The sequence below is a fragment of the Carassius gibelio genome, chromosome B15 (genome assembly GCF_023724105.1).
Source record: "Carassius gibelio isolate Cgi1373 ecotype wild population from Czech Republic chromosome B15, carGib1.2-hapl.c, whole genome shotgun sequence".
In the NCBI taxonomy this organism is placed as follows: domain Eukaryota; kingdom Metazoa; phylum Chordata; class Actinopteri; order Cypriniformes; family Cyprinidae; genus Carassius; species Carassius gibelio.
Window position 1 is genome coordinate 2,646,048 of NC_068410.1, and position 12,819 is coordinate 2,658,866.

General features: G+C 35.7%; 1 protein-coding gene across 3 annotated transcripts; it reads right to left on the reverse strand.

Moving 5' to 3' along the window:
• Positions 1 to 601: 601 nt before the first annotated feature.
• On the reverse strand, positions 602 to 12,447 carry LOC127972781 (protein IWS1 homolog). 3 transcript variants are annotated; one of them, XM_052576556.1, is made up of 16 exons: positions 12,146 to 12,432; positions 10,726 to 10,793; positions 9,034 to 9,559; positions 8,523 to 8,573; positions 8,230 to 8,440; positions 8,098 to 8,155; positions 7,880 to 7,992; positions 7,253 to 7,403; positions 6,346 to 6,428; positions 6,108 to 6,237; positions 5,470 to 5,587; positions 4,694 to 4,805; positions 3,101 to 3,157; positions 2,180 to 2,291; positions 1,834 to 1,984; positions 602 to 935 (listed from the first exon to the last, which is right to left on the reverse strand). In XM_052576556.1, the coding sequence occupies exons 1-15, from the start codon at positions 12,171 to 12,173 to the stop codon at positions 1,859 to 1,861; spliced, it is 1,944 nt and encodes a 647-aa protein (XP_052432516.1). In that variant the 5' UTR covers positions 12,174 to 12,432; the 3' UTR covers positions 602 to 935; positions 1,834 to 1,858. The 3 variants fall into 3 exon arrangements, with proteins under 3 accessions (XP_052432516.1, XP_052432515.1, XP_052432517.1); XM_052576555.1 differs by lacking the exon at positions 1,834 to 1,984 and having other exon boundaries at positions 12,146 to 12,447; XM_052576557.1 differs by lacking the exons at positions 602 to 935; positions 1,834 to 1,984; positions 2,180 to 2,291; positions 3,101 to 3,157 and adding an exon at positions 4,246 to 4,438 and having other exon boundaries at positions 12,146 to 12,433.
• Positions 12,448 to 12,819: the final 372 nt, after the last annotated feature.

Genomic DNA, 12,819 nt, shown 5'->3' on the forward strand with positions numbered 1-12,819 from the left:
ACTACAATAAACTAAAGTTTACTATAGTAAAAAACTAAAGTATACTACAGTATTTATCACAGTTTATCAGTTAACAATACAGTATGCTGTAGCATTCATTAACAAAGTGTTGTGAATAATATTAATATAAAACTAATATTTAATAATATTGTCATTTGTCTATGCAAAGATTTGATTTCAAAAACAGTATCATAGCTACAAAACTATTTCTGGTTATGGTTTTAAATCTGTATTTAACCTTTTGAGTGGCCTCAAAGAAAACAAGGTGACAGTAATCAGTGTTGAGTTCTAGTCTAATTGAAATGAACTAATTAATGTAGTTCATTAATGCGAAGTACTGGAATCTTTTTAAGTGTTTTCAATTATTTATGCATATGTTTTTACTTTTCTTACAAAGCATCAAGCAATAAATCAAATAACTCAAAAAAAGTGATGAAATCTACATTTTTCTTTAAGTGACGAAGTTATTTCGTACAATAAAAAAAATTCAACAAACGTGTTTTGGAGTAATTAAGTCCTATTTTTCCACTTGTTAAGTGGAAAGTCATTATTACAGAATAAAATTACGTTACAGTTTCAAAAAAAGAATCAAACCACCATCCACAATAAACCAAACCTTTTTTTAATAATTAGGAAAATATAAGAAAACAACCAAATAAAAAGCAAAAGGCCAGGAGAACATGAGTAAAATGTCGGACATGGAAACTCTTTATTATGAAAGAAACATCAGAACCAAAACATTCCCAGAGCAGCTCTCTGGGCTCTGAACACATGCACAGACACACACAAGGCATTCTGGGAGTAAGAGGTCAGAGCGGCATGCGGTTCCCCTCCACACTGATCTTCACCGCGTGACCCGTCTTCGTCGAACGCTTGATGTCTGCGAAACGCCGCATCTGTTTATCCACACGCGACATGCCCTTCTTCAGCGGAGCCTGAGACAGAGAGAGATGATAAGTATGATAAAATAATAAATTACAATGAAATAAAATTAATTATACAATATTGATCTAGAATTCATTAATTATAATAAAATAATTGCTATTAAATTATGATCACTTTCATCAGTTAGCATTGATAAAAAAAAAATTGAAAAATGAATTACTAGATTACATTTTGAAATTATGGTAATAAATACATTGAATTATATTAAAATATTCAATTAAAATGAATAAATTATATACTACATGTTTAAATGTTAATAAAATAAACTTCAGAATTTAGGGAATTTAGTCAATAAAAAAACAAAACAACAACATTAAAACAGGCTTTAGTATCTAATAAAAAAATAAAAAAAACTGAAACCTGCTATAAACGAAGCAAATAAAAATAAATAACTGAATAAAAAAAAAAAAACAGGAAAATACTAAAATCAAAAATCAAGTCAAATAAAAATATGCACTTTGAAAACAAATATTTGCTTCTATAAACCCAAAACAAACCAGTTAAAAAAAGAAAAAAGTATTAAATTCAGAAAAAAACAATAAAACTGCATTAAGAGGAAACTGCTCCAATCAAATACAAGCCAGTTAAATTGCACTTCTGCATTTATTTAAAACAAATAAATGCAGAAATATATATATATAAAAGTTATAAGCAAAAAATAAAAATGTCTACCACTTCAATCAAAGCCAAGCTAAAACCCACTGAGCTGTTATTACACGTTACGTCCAAGCTACAGAGACAACAGCTCAACAACATGAAGCCTGGAGTTTAGTGGTCATGTGACCGTCACAGACCCTCTAATGTTCACACACACACACTGCGTTACAGTCATTGACCCCGTGTGACTGCTGTTAGTTGGTCTTTGTGCAGGGTCATGCAGACACTTACTGCCCCCTCAGTCAGGAGCGTGTAACTACAGCGGCATCCGGTTTCCCTCAATGCTGATTTTCACAGCTCCCTGCGGCCGACGCTGCTTCCTCTGCTCTGCAAAACGCCGCTTGTGTTTCTCCAGCAGGCTGATGCCCTTCCTAAAGCCCCTCTACCAATCACACAACAGTAAAATCTCCTCCACCAATCAGCTCACGAGGAGAAAAAAACCTACGCATCATTGTTCTCTCTATGCTACCTCACGCTTCCTGTGCAGGCTCCTCCCTCTCTTTAGCGGAGCATGAGAAACTTGTCAATCATTCCTCTAGAGTTAAGCCCCGCCCACTCACATGCCCCACCCACTCACTCTGTTTGATTCCATATCCACGTTCCACTTGGGACGAACCACGTAATCCTTATTAGAGGGCATGGGCACACGAGCTCGAGCACAGAACCCCGGGTCACCCGGCCGCAACGCCCTGAGGAACACAAATACTAGATCAGATCATCCAAAGAAAACAAATAATGATTTACACAATTTATATAATGCATTTATAAATTATAATATAATAGATTTCCTAAAAATAATATTAAATCCATCATTTTCATTAATTAGCATTCATACAAGTATTATAAGGAGTTACAACATATACACAATATAGTTATAATATAGTGAGCACATTTCATTGTAATAAATAAAATTATATATTAATACATTACAGAATATTTAAATAAACTATAATTCAAAAATAACTAACTCAAATTATAATTAATAAATCATAATTTTATAAATAATAAATTATACAATTATGATACATGTTTTATAATAATTCAATTACAAATTTACATTCATTAGGATTAACAAAAACTATTAAAACAAATGTTTATAAAATATATAAATGTATATTACTGAACACACATACACATTTACATAAATATAAAAAATTATGATAATTTATTTTGTGATCACTTTCATTAGCATTTATAAAAATGTTGAATAATGAATTGGACAATTCTATAATAGATTTTGAAATTACAATAATAAATACATTATAATAAAATATAAAATGATAATTAACAAAATATATAAAAAAGGGAAAAAGAGAAAATATTTAAATAGTAAAAAAAATCAAATACAATTATCTTCTGCAATTTTTTCTTAACATTAAGCACATTTATAGAACAAATCAGTTAAATTACAGGGAATTTAGTCAATTAAAATTAATCATTATCTATTTGGGATCTGTCTCTGTAAACATGTCTTGAGTGAAATATAACTAAGACTCACTTCTCCTCTCCGGTGAGCACTTTCTCCAGATCTCTGCGAGGAGTCTGTCCTCCTGAACTGTGGGAGGAAGCAGACTGAGAATGAGCCAATCACACGCATCCGCTCACGTCACATGCTCTCAGGCAAACATGCAGTCTGCTCAGCGTTTGCTCGTCTGATCCACATCGGCCGGGTTTGAAACAGTGCAGCACACACACACACACACACACACAGTGCAGAGACTCACAGGCCTTCAGTGAGTAACACGCTTAAGATTAGAATGAATAAAAATGGGGTGATGGAGAGGGTGAGTCTGGGGTTAAAGGTCAGGACATTCTCCTCTATTGAGACCGACCGAACAGAATCTGAACAAATGGAAAGACAGAAGAAGAATCTGATTCAAACCGAACCTGAATCAGACTGAATGGAATCCGATCCATAATAGCAATTTTACTGATAAAATTTTAATCGAGGTAAACAACGAACAAGAAATCTTAAAATTTTGCTGTGCTTATTTGTAGGTTTAAACAATATAATATTAATAATAATAAAATTTTAGAGTTGTACTGAGATAAAATTCAATTTTATTATTATTATTATTACTATCATTATATAATTTAAAATAATGTTACACCATCACATAGAAAAAGCCTAGAATTTATGATAAATATTATTTTTTATATATGAAAATATTGTACAATATTATATTTCACAAAGTTTGGTTTTAAAGATAAACAACATACGACTATAATAATATACAACAACGACTATAATAATATATGTTTATTAATTATTAAGTATAATTATTACGGTTTTTGCTATAATAAGAATTAAAAATTATTCGAATAAAAAAAAAAAAAACTTCACAGAAAAATCTACTATTTAATAATAATAATTATTACTATTATTATTAGTAGCGTTTTATTTGTTTATTTGTTTTAATACAAATATAGAATTTATTGATAATAATATTTAGAATTTTCTTTTCCCAGCAAAATGTATTGGTTATTTACTACTCGTAACCAAAATTTCAGTTTCTCAATAATCACACAGCCCTGATTCTAACTGTATGAAATATGAACCGAGATCACCTGATCTAACAGAATCTGATTCAATAAAAGAAAAGAATAGAATGATTGTTTCTATCTTTCACACACACACACACATCTGTGTTAGAAACATTACTGATCTTGAGACGGTCCAGAAGATTCGTGCTCAAACACACACACACACACACACACACACACACACACACACACACACACACACACACACACACACACACACACACACACACAGAACCTGTGCGCCGGGGCAAAGACGTCTGGCTCTTCCTGTCTCTCAGACGTCTGAGGCTCTCTTACACACACCACAGGAAGAGGAAGGAGGGACAGAATGACAGTGAGGAGAGACAGATGATTGACAGACGGAGAGCGTATGTGTGTGTGAGCGTGAGTGAGTTTGTGCACGTGTGTGTGTGTGTGTTAATGTCAGTGTGTGCATTTGAGTGAGTGTGTGTGTGATCGAGTGTGTGTATGCATGTGTGAGTTTGCGTGTGTGTGCGCGAGCATGTATGTGTGAGCGTTTGAGCGAGTGTGTGTGTGTGTGTGTTACCTGAGGCGTCTGCGCGGGGCGATCTGCTGGTCCAGGTCTCTCTGCTCTCTCTCTTCTCTCGTCATTCCCTTGTAGTTGGATGATAAACCGAAGATGGGCCGTGACCACTCGTCTACACACACACACACACACACACACACACACAACCAGGGCTTGAAAACCTGTTCACTCAGAGCAGAATCGATATTTCAACTTTTCTGTTCCTGCGTTCCTTTGCATTATTATTGTTCTGAAACCAGTTTGCATAGAAAAAAATACCAGTTAATAACGTTATTTTTAAAACTTTTTCTTAGCCTATAACAATAATAATAATAATAAAGTACAGCATTTTCTACTTAAAAAAGCAAAACATTCAAAACAGTCAAGATTTGCTAAATAAATAAAACTTTTTTCCGCCGCCTCGTTTTCCTTTCTGTAACCTTTGGATCGCGTCACAAACTGAAAGCCAGGACTTTATTTTTTCTTAAATGATTTAAGTGAAATACATTCATGTGTAGGCTAATATAGGCTTCTCCTGTTAATGTAATCCAGTAGTTTATTCTGTTTTCTCCATTCACAAGTGTTTCTGTTGACAGGAAATTTAAAATATTAAATGGAACGACAGAACCGCGTTATTAATCGCTTAATGGCCATTTCAAATTCACGATTCTGTTTGGAGCTATAACATTTGATTTCATTTCGGTTTTTCTGGTTCTGTTCCTGCACAACACACACAAATCACTGCAGGAACACACACTCAAACAGATTCAGACGTGGTAAAGCCAAAGTGTTCGTACTGATGAGTTTGAGCGCGAGGTCTTTGTTCGGTCGAGACTCTTTCGGGTGTTTGTAGAGGTACATGACGGCTCGACCGATTCCACTGAGCTTCAGTGTTTCCTGACTCACGCTGGGCAGCTGGGAACACACAAATGAGTCAGAAATATCAATTAAATGACGCTAATCATCATCATAGAATGTAATAGAAAAAAAACACAGATAAAAAAAACAAAACAAAAAACACACACAAGTAGATAAGTATAAAGGTAAAAGTATATCCCCCTAACTAATAAAAATAAATAAAAAAGAATGTAATAAATATATTTAACAAAAGAAAATAAAAAAATATATATATATCCTCTGACTAAAACATGACAAATAAAATTAAGAAACGTATTAAATATAATAATAATAATAAAAATATTAGTAATAATAATACTAATAAGGCAATACTAATTAGTAAAAAATAAAATAAAAAAATGATCCAAACGTAATACACAATCATGGAATGTAAAAAAACTAATTAAAAATAAATACAATTCGAAATAATAAACTATTTAAAATAGTAAATGAATAAAACAACATCCCACCAATACACAAAGACAGAATGAAATAATAAAAATATATTTAAAAACATTTTTAAGGAGTGCAGACGGACTTCCTGCAGGATCTTGAGGAGCTCCTCTCGTATCTTGAGCGCTGGGAGACTCTTATCGGGGAGAGGACTGATCCACTCCTTTATGGCCATCATCACACCGCTGTCTATGAACGTGTCCTTCAGATCCTGCCTGCACACACACACACACACACACACACATTTAAACCAATCGAGATGATTTGCTTTTGTCCTGAAACACACTTGTGCTGCTCCTTCCACAGGAAGAGGAAACACTCACTTCTTTAAATGCATCACCACTGTGGGCAGCAGCATGAGCTTCTTCAGAGCTGGTTTCTTCTGACTGTTCAGAGTCCGGTCCTCCTGAAACACACACACACACACACACGTTACAATCAGGATATTTCTGAATTAAAATTGTAGTTGAAAGCATGTCTAATTGACTCATATCATGAAACTTCTATAACTCAATTTACTAAATTTGTAACAAATTAAACTTTTTAGGGCCAGTTTTCCCCCCTAGATCTCATTTTATTTTACTTTTTGTGGTTTAATATTCACAGACACTAGTCCATATTGCTATTTGAACTATTTAAATATGTCTAGACTCAATTTCTCAATTTTATTAAACGTTTTCAACATCACAGAAATTTTACTTCTGCTCAAGGATGCATTTATTTGATCAAAAATACAGTAAAAATAGTGAAATTATTTTACAAGCTAAAATAACTGTTTTATGTGTGAAAATATTGTAAACTGTAATTTATTTCTGTGATACTCCGCTGTATTTTCAGCATCATTCCTCCAGTCTTCGGTGTCACATGATCTTCAGAAATCAGTATAATATGATGATTTTCTGCTCAAGAAACATTTCTGATTATCATCAATAATGAAAATAGCTGTGCTGCTCAATATTTTTGTTGAAACCGTGCTACATTTTAGTTTTCAGGCTTCACAGATGAATAGAAAGTTCAAAAGAACAGCATTTATTTGAAGTAGAAATCTTCTGTAACATTATAAATGTCTCTACTGTCACTTCTGATTAATTGAATGCATCCTTGATGAATAAAAGCATTCATTTCTGCCCCTGAACGTTTGAACAGTAGTGTAACCAAACTCCTCATAAATCAGCAGCCTGTCACAGACGCTCCGCTATATATAACCCAGACTCTCTAACACACACACACCTCTGCAGCTTCTGTCATTTTGGTGATCATGGCGCTCACGACATCATCGGCGTCACTGATGAACGTCCCTCCGTCTCGATTGCGTCTGCGTTTGCCGCTCTGAGCTTTCTTACGGGCCAACATGATCTCGAAGTCTGACATGAAGGACATGCTGAAACACACACACACACACACACGATTATAACATGCATGTGAAAAGACTAGGGATGTAACGATTCACAACTCAAGATTCGATTCAATTCATGATTTTGATTTCACAACTCAATTTTCTCACCTTTTTTTTTTATTTTAATAAAATGAGATTGAAGACATTATTGTATTTTTCTTTGTGAATTTTAAATATATTGTTGCACTCGTGACCTCTACTTTAATATGCATCGTTCAGACACAGGATGAACAGAAATACCACATAAACTTTTCTAACGACGTCAGTTCCACTCAGAGATACACTTATATAAACTCCTGCTCCAGTTGTATCACGATTTGTTTTGCATCTCAGCCGATCACATATTTGAATCGATTTTAACCAGCTCAGGGTTCATCGTTACATCCCTAGTAAAGACACAAGGCTTTATAGCAGCAGGAGTCTCTTCATTGACTTCCTGTTTGCTGTGAGTGTGGTATTACTCTTTTCCTCCTCGGTCCACATCTTCATCTGAATCAGAGTCGTTCTCCAGTCCCTTGTGTCCCGGCGCCTGAGACTGCGGTCGCTCGGCCTCCAGCTCCTCTTGATTAAAGCCCTGAACACACACAGGGTCAAAGGTCAAGAGAAAGAAAGTGACGTGTGTGATGTGGCAGAGACAGACAGACAGCGAGAGACAGACAAATGCAGAACGTGTGCTTACTGTAAACTCCTCCTCTTCCTCATCCCCGGATTCTCCGAAGATGTCTGCGATCATTTTCCTGAGGAACAGAAAGAGATGTTTACACACACACACACACACACACACACACGGGCAGACAGACAGATTACTCACTCTTCCTCGTCGTCGCCGGAGTCGCTGTCACTGCCACTGCCGAACAGAGCCTTCTCGTCCTTCTTCCCTGTGTCCTTCTTCATCGCGTCCTCCTCATCCTCGCTGTCTGAGCCCAGCTCCTTCAGTTTAGCTGCTAAACTCTTATCAGGAGCTCCAGAGCCTTCATCACTGCCGGAGTCTTCATCAGACACCAGCCTGCTCTTCTTCACCTCTGCAGAGACACAAGCACCATCATCATCATCATCATCGGGTGACATCATAAAGCGAGTGTTCATGACAAACAGTAACTCTACCTTTCTCCTCATCTTCATCACTGTCTGACAGAACAGCCTTCTTCCTCTTCACTGAAAGAGAATTCACAACCAAAACCAGTGAAAGTTCATCTAAAAACTTCATTTTATCATTATGATTAACAATAAGAAATCTAAATTTAAATCTGATTAAAATATAGATTAAAATATAAGCCATAATAATCATAATAATAAATGTATACTATAATATATAAACGCAAAACTAATAAAATAATTTCTAATTTTTAATCAAAGTAGTGATTCTTAAAAATATATAACATCATTACAATTTAAGTCAAATTAAAATAGCATATTATATTGCTAAATATAATTAATATCACTATAAAAGAATTCAAAATATAATACATACATATGGACACACACACACACAAAACATTAATTTTATAATTAAATATATGATTATACATATACATCTCAATTTAATTTAATAAAATTAAGCATTTAGAATTATATAATACTCGTTTCTGCTTTCATTCTGAGTAAACAAACATACCAGGCTTCTCATCTTCATCTTCATCATCACTGGCCAGAGCCCGTCGTTTAGGCCCTTCATCCTCATCACTTCCTGCTTCCTGTTTTTCCTGTTTCGTTCTCTCCTCTTCTTCTTCACTGTCTGAGTTCATCACAGCTTTCCATTTTCCCTCCTCCTCCTTCCTCCCTCCCTCCTCCTCCTCCTCTTCTTCTGCATCAGAGTCTCTCAGAGTTTTCTGTTTGGGTTTGTCCTCGTCTGAATCGCTGCCCGCGTCTGATTTAGGGCTGTGTTTCTTCTCTGTTTCCTCCGGCTCTGAGTCGCTGGCTGGGAGTGGTTTCTCCTCCTCTTCCTCCTCAATGTCCGAGGTACTCGCTCTTCGCTTCACAGGAGAGCTGCCCTCCTCTTCCTCATCACTGTCTGCGGGCCGCGGCGGCTCAGGCTCCGAATCGCTTGCATCTCCTCCTCCATGAGCCTCGTGATCCGAGCCGCTGTCTGCGTTCTCAGACCTTCTGTCGTGAACAGCGTCCTCGTTATCACTGCCTTCATCCTGCACGAGTACAACAATCAGAAAACAGCGATTCAACCAGGGGTCTCCAACCTTACATCATCCGGGAGCTACTTTTACAGAATGAAAGCAGCAGAGAGCTACCAATGTTATACAATACTTCTTTATATATATATATATATATATATATACTTTCCAGGATTTTCCAGAAATGTTTCACACTTTTGCAAACCTATTAAAAAAAAAAAGTATTGAAACACACGCTGAAATCATTTAGTGAAGTTTTAGGAGAAAAGCCAACAAATAATATTAGCAACAAATAATATTAACTATCCACTTTTTGTTTACATAAATAGTGAAAAGAAAAAATGCAGTTATATTTTAAACAACAAAATATTCAAAAACATGACATCTACTGACATGTACTACATTTTCAAATAAAGCTTTGACCATTTTTTTTTAAATGAAATGATAAAAAAATCATCCTTCATATCTTTTCTTAATAAAAGGTTGAGTCAGAAAGATAAATGTAATTTTATCTGCGCCATAAACAGTTCTGCATATCTAACGTAAATGCTAAAAATCTCAACACTTGTGATAAGAAGCCAGTCTATTTTCAATCAACCAGTTAAGATTTAAAACAAAAATCTGGTGAGAAATGTAGCATTGCATCAGTGTTTGATCAACGGATGCTCTGCAGTGAATGGGTGCCGTCAGAATGAGAGTCCAAACAGCTGATAAAAACACCACAGCACTCCAGTCCATCAGTGAACATCTGGAGAAGACAAAAGCTGAAACAAATCCAGGGTTAAAATACGAGTCCATAATCCATAATAACACTTCCTCCAGTGAAAAAGTCTCTTGTTGTCTCTCACATCAAAATCCAGACACATATCTCTTAGAGCCGTTTAAACGCTGCTTGATCTGTGTGGACTTCTTTCATCTTTTGTCTTCTCCAGATGTTCACTGATGGACTGGAGTGCTGTGGATTATTGTGATGTTTTTATCAGCTGTTTGGACTCTCATTCTGACGGCACCCATTCACTGCAGAGCATCCATTGATGAGACACTGATGCAATGCTACATTTCTCCAAACCTCGTGAAGAAACAAACTCAATCCTAATCTTGGTTAGGAAGACCAATATATTTTCAGTTTTGGGTGAACGATTTCTTGAGGTCAAGCACTGAACCCAAATCATCAGACGGACCTCAGACGGTGGTGATCGGGGTCTGGCCTCCTCCTGCTCGTCCTGGACTGGGGTAGCGCTGCCATCATCTGAACAAAGACAAATCCTTGATTATTTGATGCATTATATGGTAACTCATGTTTATCAGACTCCTACACCGTGGTATTTACATGGTGCACCATTTATACAGCACAATTTTCCAGTGTAAATGACCAAAAACATGCCATTACCAGACGTTAGTACCAGTGGGTCCTGTTTGAAATGGTTTAATTTTAAATTGTCTATTTATTTATTTTTACTATTAACACAATGTTTAGGTTTTTTCAGGTTTGTAGGTGTCCAGGTACAGAAACCGAATAATTAAATGTAGTCTACACTGTAATAATTACATATAAAAGCAAACCTAAATATATTCAGACACCTGCAACATTTCTCCCATTATCAAAGTTTATTTGCTATGGTTTAGAAAATGGTAATAAAATATGACGAGAACACAGAGTTACTGTCAGAACAAATTTATCTTGATAAAGTCAGATAACTTTGATAGAAAGGTGTGTAATGGATTACAATCAACCAAAACTTCAGACAACTGTTAGCATGACAATATTTACACAATACTTTGTTGAACAATTACAAAGCAATGCTTCATTTTGTTCAGTCTGTGGTGAGAAAAGGTTGCAAAATAAGGAAAAAAAAAACAATAAAGCAAAACATGGTCAGGTCAAAGTGTTGGAATAAGTTTTGGCCCCAATTTTAATAAATTTAACTAGTCATCCACTGTATGAAGAATTTTTGGGGTATAATATGTCACAGTTTGCTTTTATTTAGCTATACTCACTTATATTAATGTATTATAGTTTGACTGTTGATAAATTCTTATATAAACTACAAAGTAATTCAGTCAAGAGCAGTGAGTGATTTTCTTTCTTTCATTTTATGGGGTTAATATTACAGCAGCTAGTAAAAAAAAGGCGCGGTCCCTTTAAGAGACTATGCATCGATTATAATGATAAACATCCGATTTATTTCTAAACCATTTACTTCCACTTAAGACATAACCGATAGTTTTTTTCGAACACACTTTCCAAGACGGGTTTTAGTACACATTTTGCCTGTATTTGTCGGTACAAAAAAATCAAGAAGAGGCAGAGAGCTGGGTTCAGAGAGCTGCCCGTGAGACGCGGCTCTCTCTGCGCGCGCGTAACCCACTCAGTCGAACTTTCCCGCGTCTTGTGTTTGAATCATTTCGTTTCGTGACCTCGCGCAGTAGTGGCTTGTCAACGGTCTCAGCGTCTTTTTAAATTGGCCTCATCCCGATGGCTGAGATCGCGGGGGGCCTATAACCGTGACCGCCGTTCACCTCATTAGCGATGGCCCTGGGTATTACCATAGTGTTTGTTCAAAAAACATGAAATATCATGGTACTTTAATTATAGGGTACCTGAGTGGATCTCCTCGTCTTCATCCATCTGGACCGAGGACAGAACAGAACCGAACACACACACACACACACACCCCCCCGAACAGACGCGGAGCTGATATCGGAACCCGGCTCTTCTGTGGATCAGCGGGGATCTTCTATCTGTCCTGGTTTCTCAGCACACACATGAACTCTTATCACTTAAACTGCTGATATATTGTTACTGTTTGCCAGTATTTGTCCCTGTTTTCCTTTCCTCTAAAATGGTGTCGTCGCCGCTCTGGGACGCATGCGTGCAGACGCGCCGACGCTTTAATATTACGTCAGTAAAAACAGCGTCATTTGAATGGGCGGGGCATAGACGGTGTATATGGGGCGGGGCTCCGCAAACAGCCGGGGGCCAAATACTCTAGTTTATTCAAATAATTTCACATTTAGAAATCATGTTTGCATTAACATGTAGTGTGTTTGGGTGTGTGTGTTTGTGTGAATATATATATATATATATATATATATATATATATATATATATATATTCTTCATTCTATGTAAAAAAAAAAACAGCTGTGTCTTATATATATTATTATCAATTATTTAAAAAAATGTAAATAGTTATATTATTTTAGTTTGAATAATATAACTTAATTCAAATAATTTAAATAAACTAAAAATAAAAATAGTAATTAATATATATT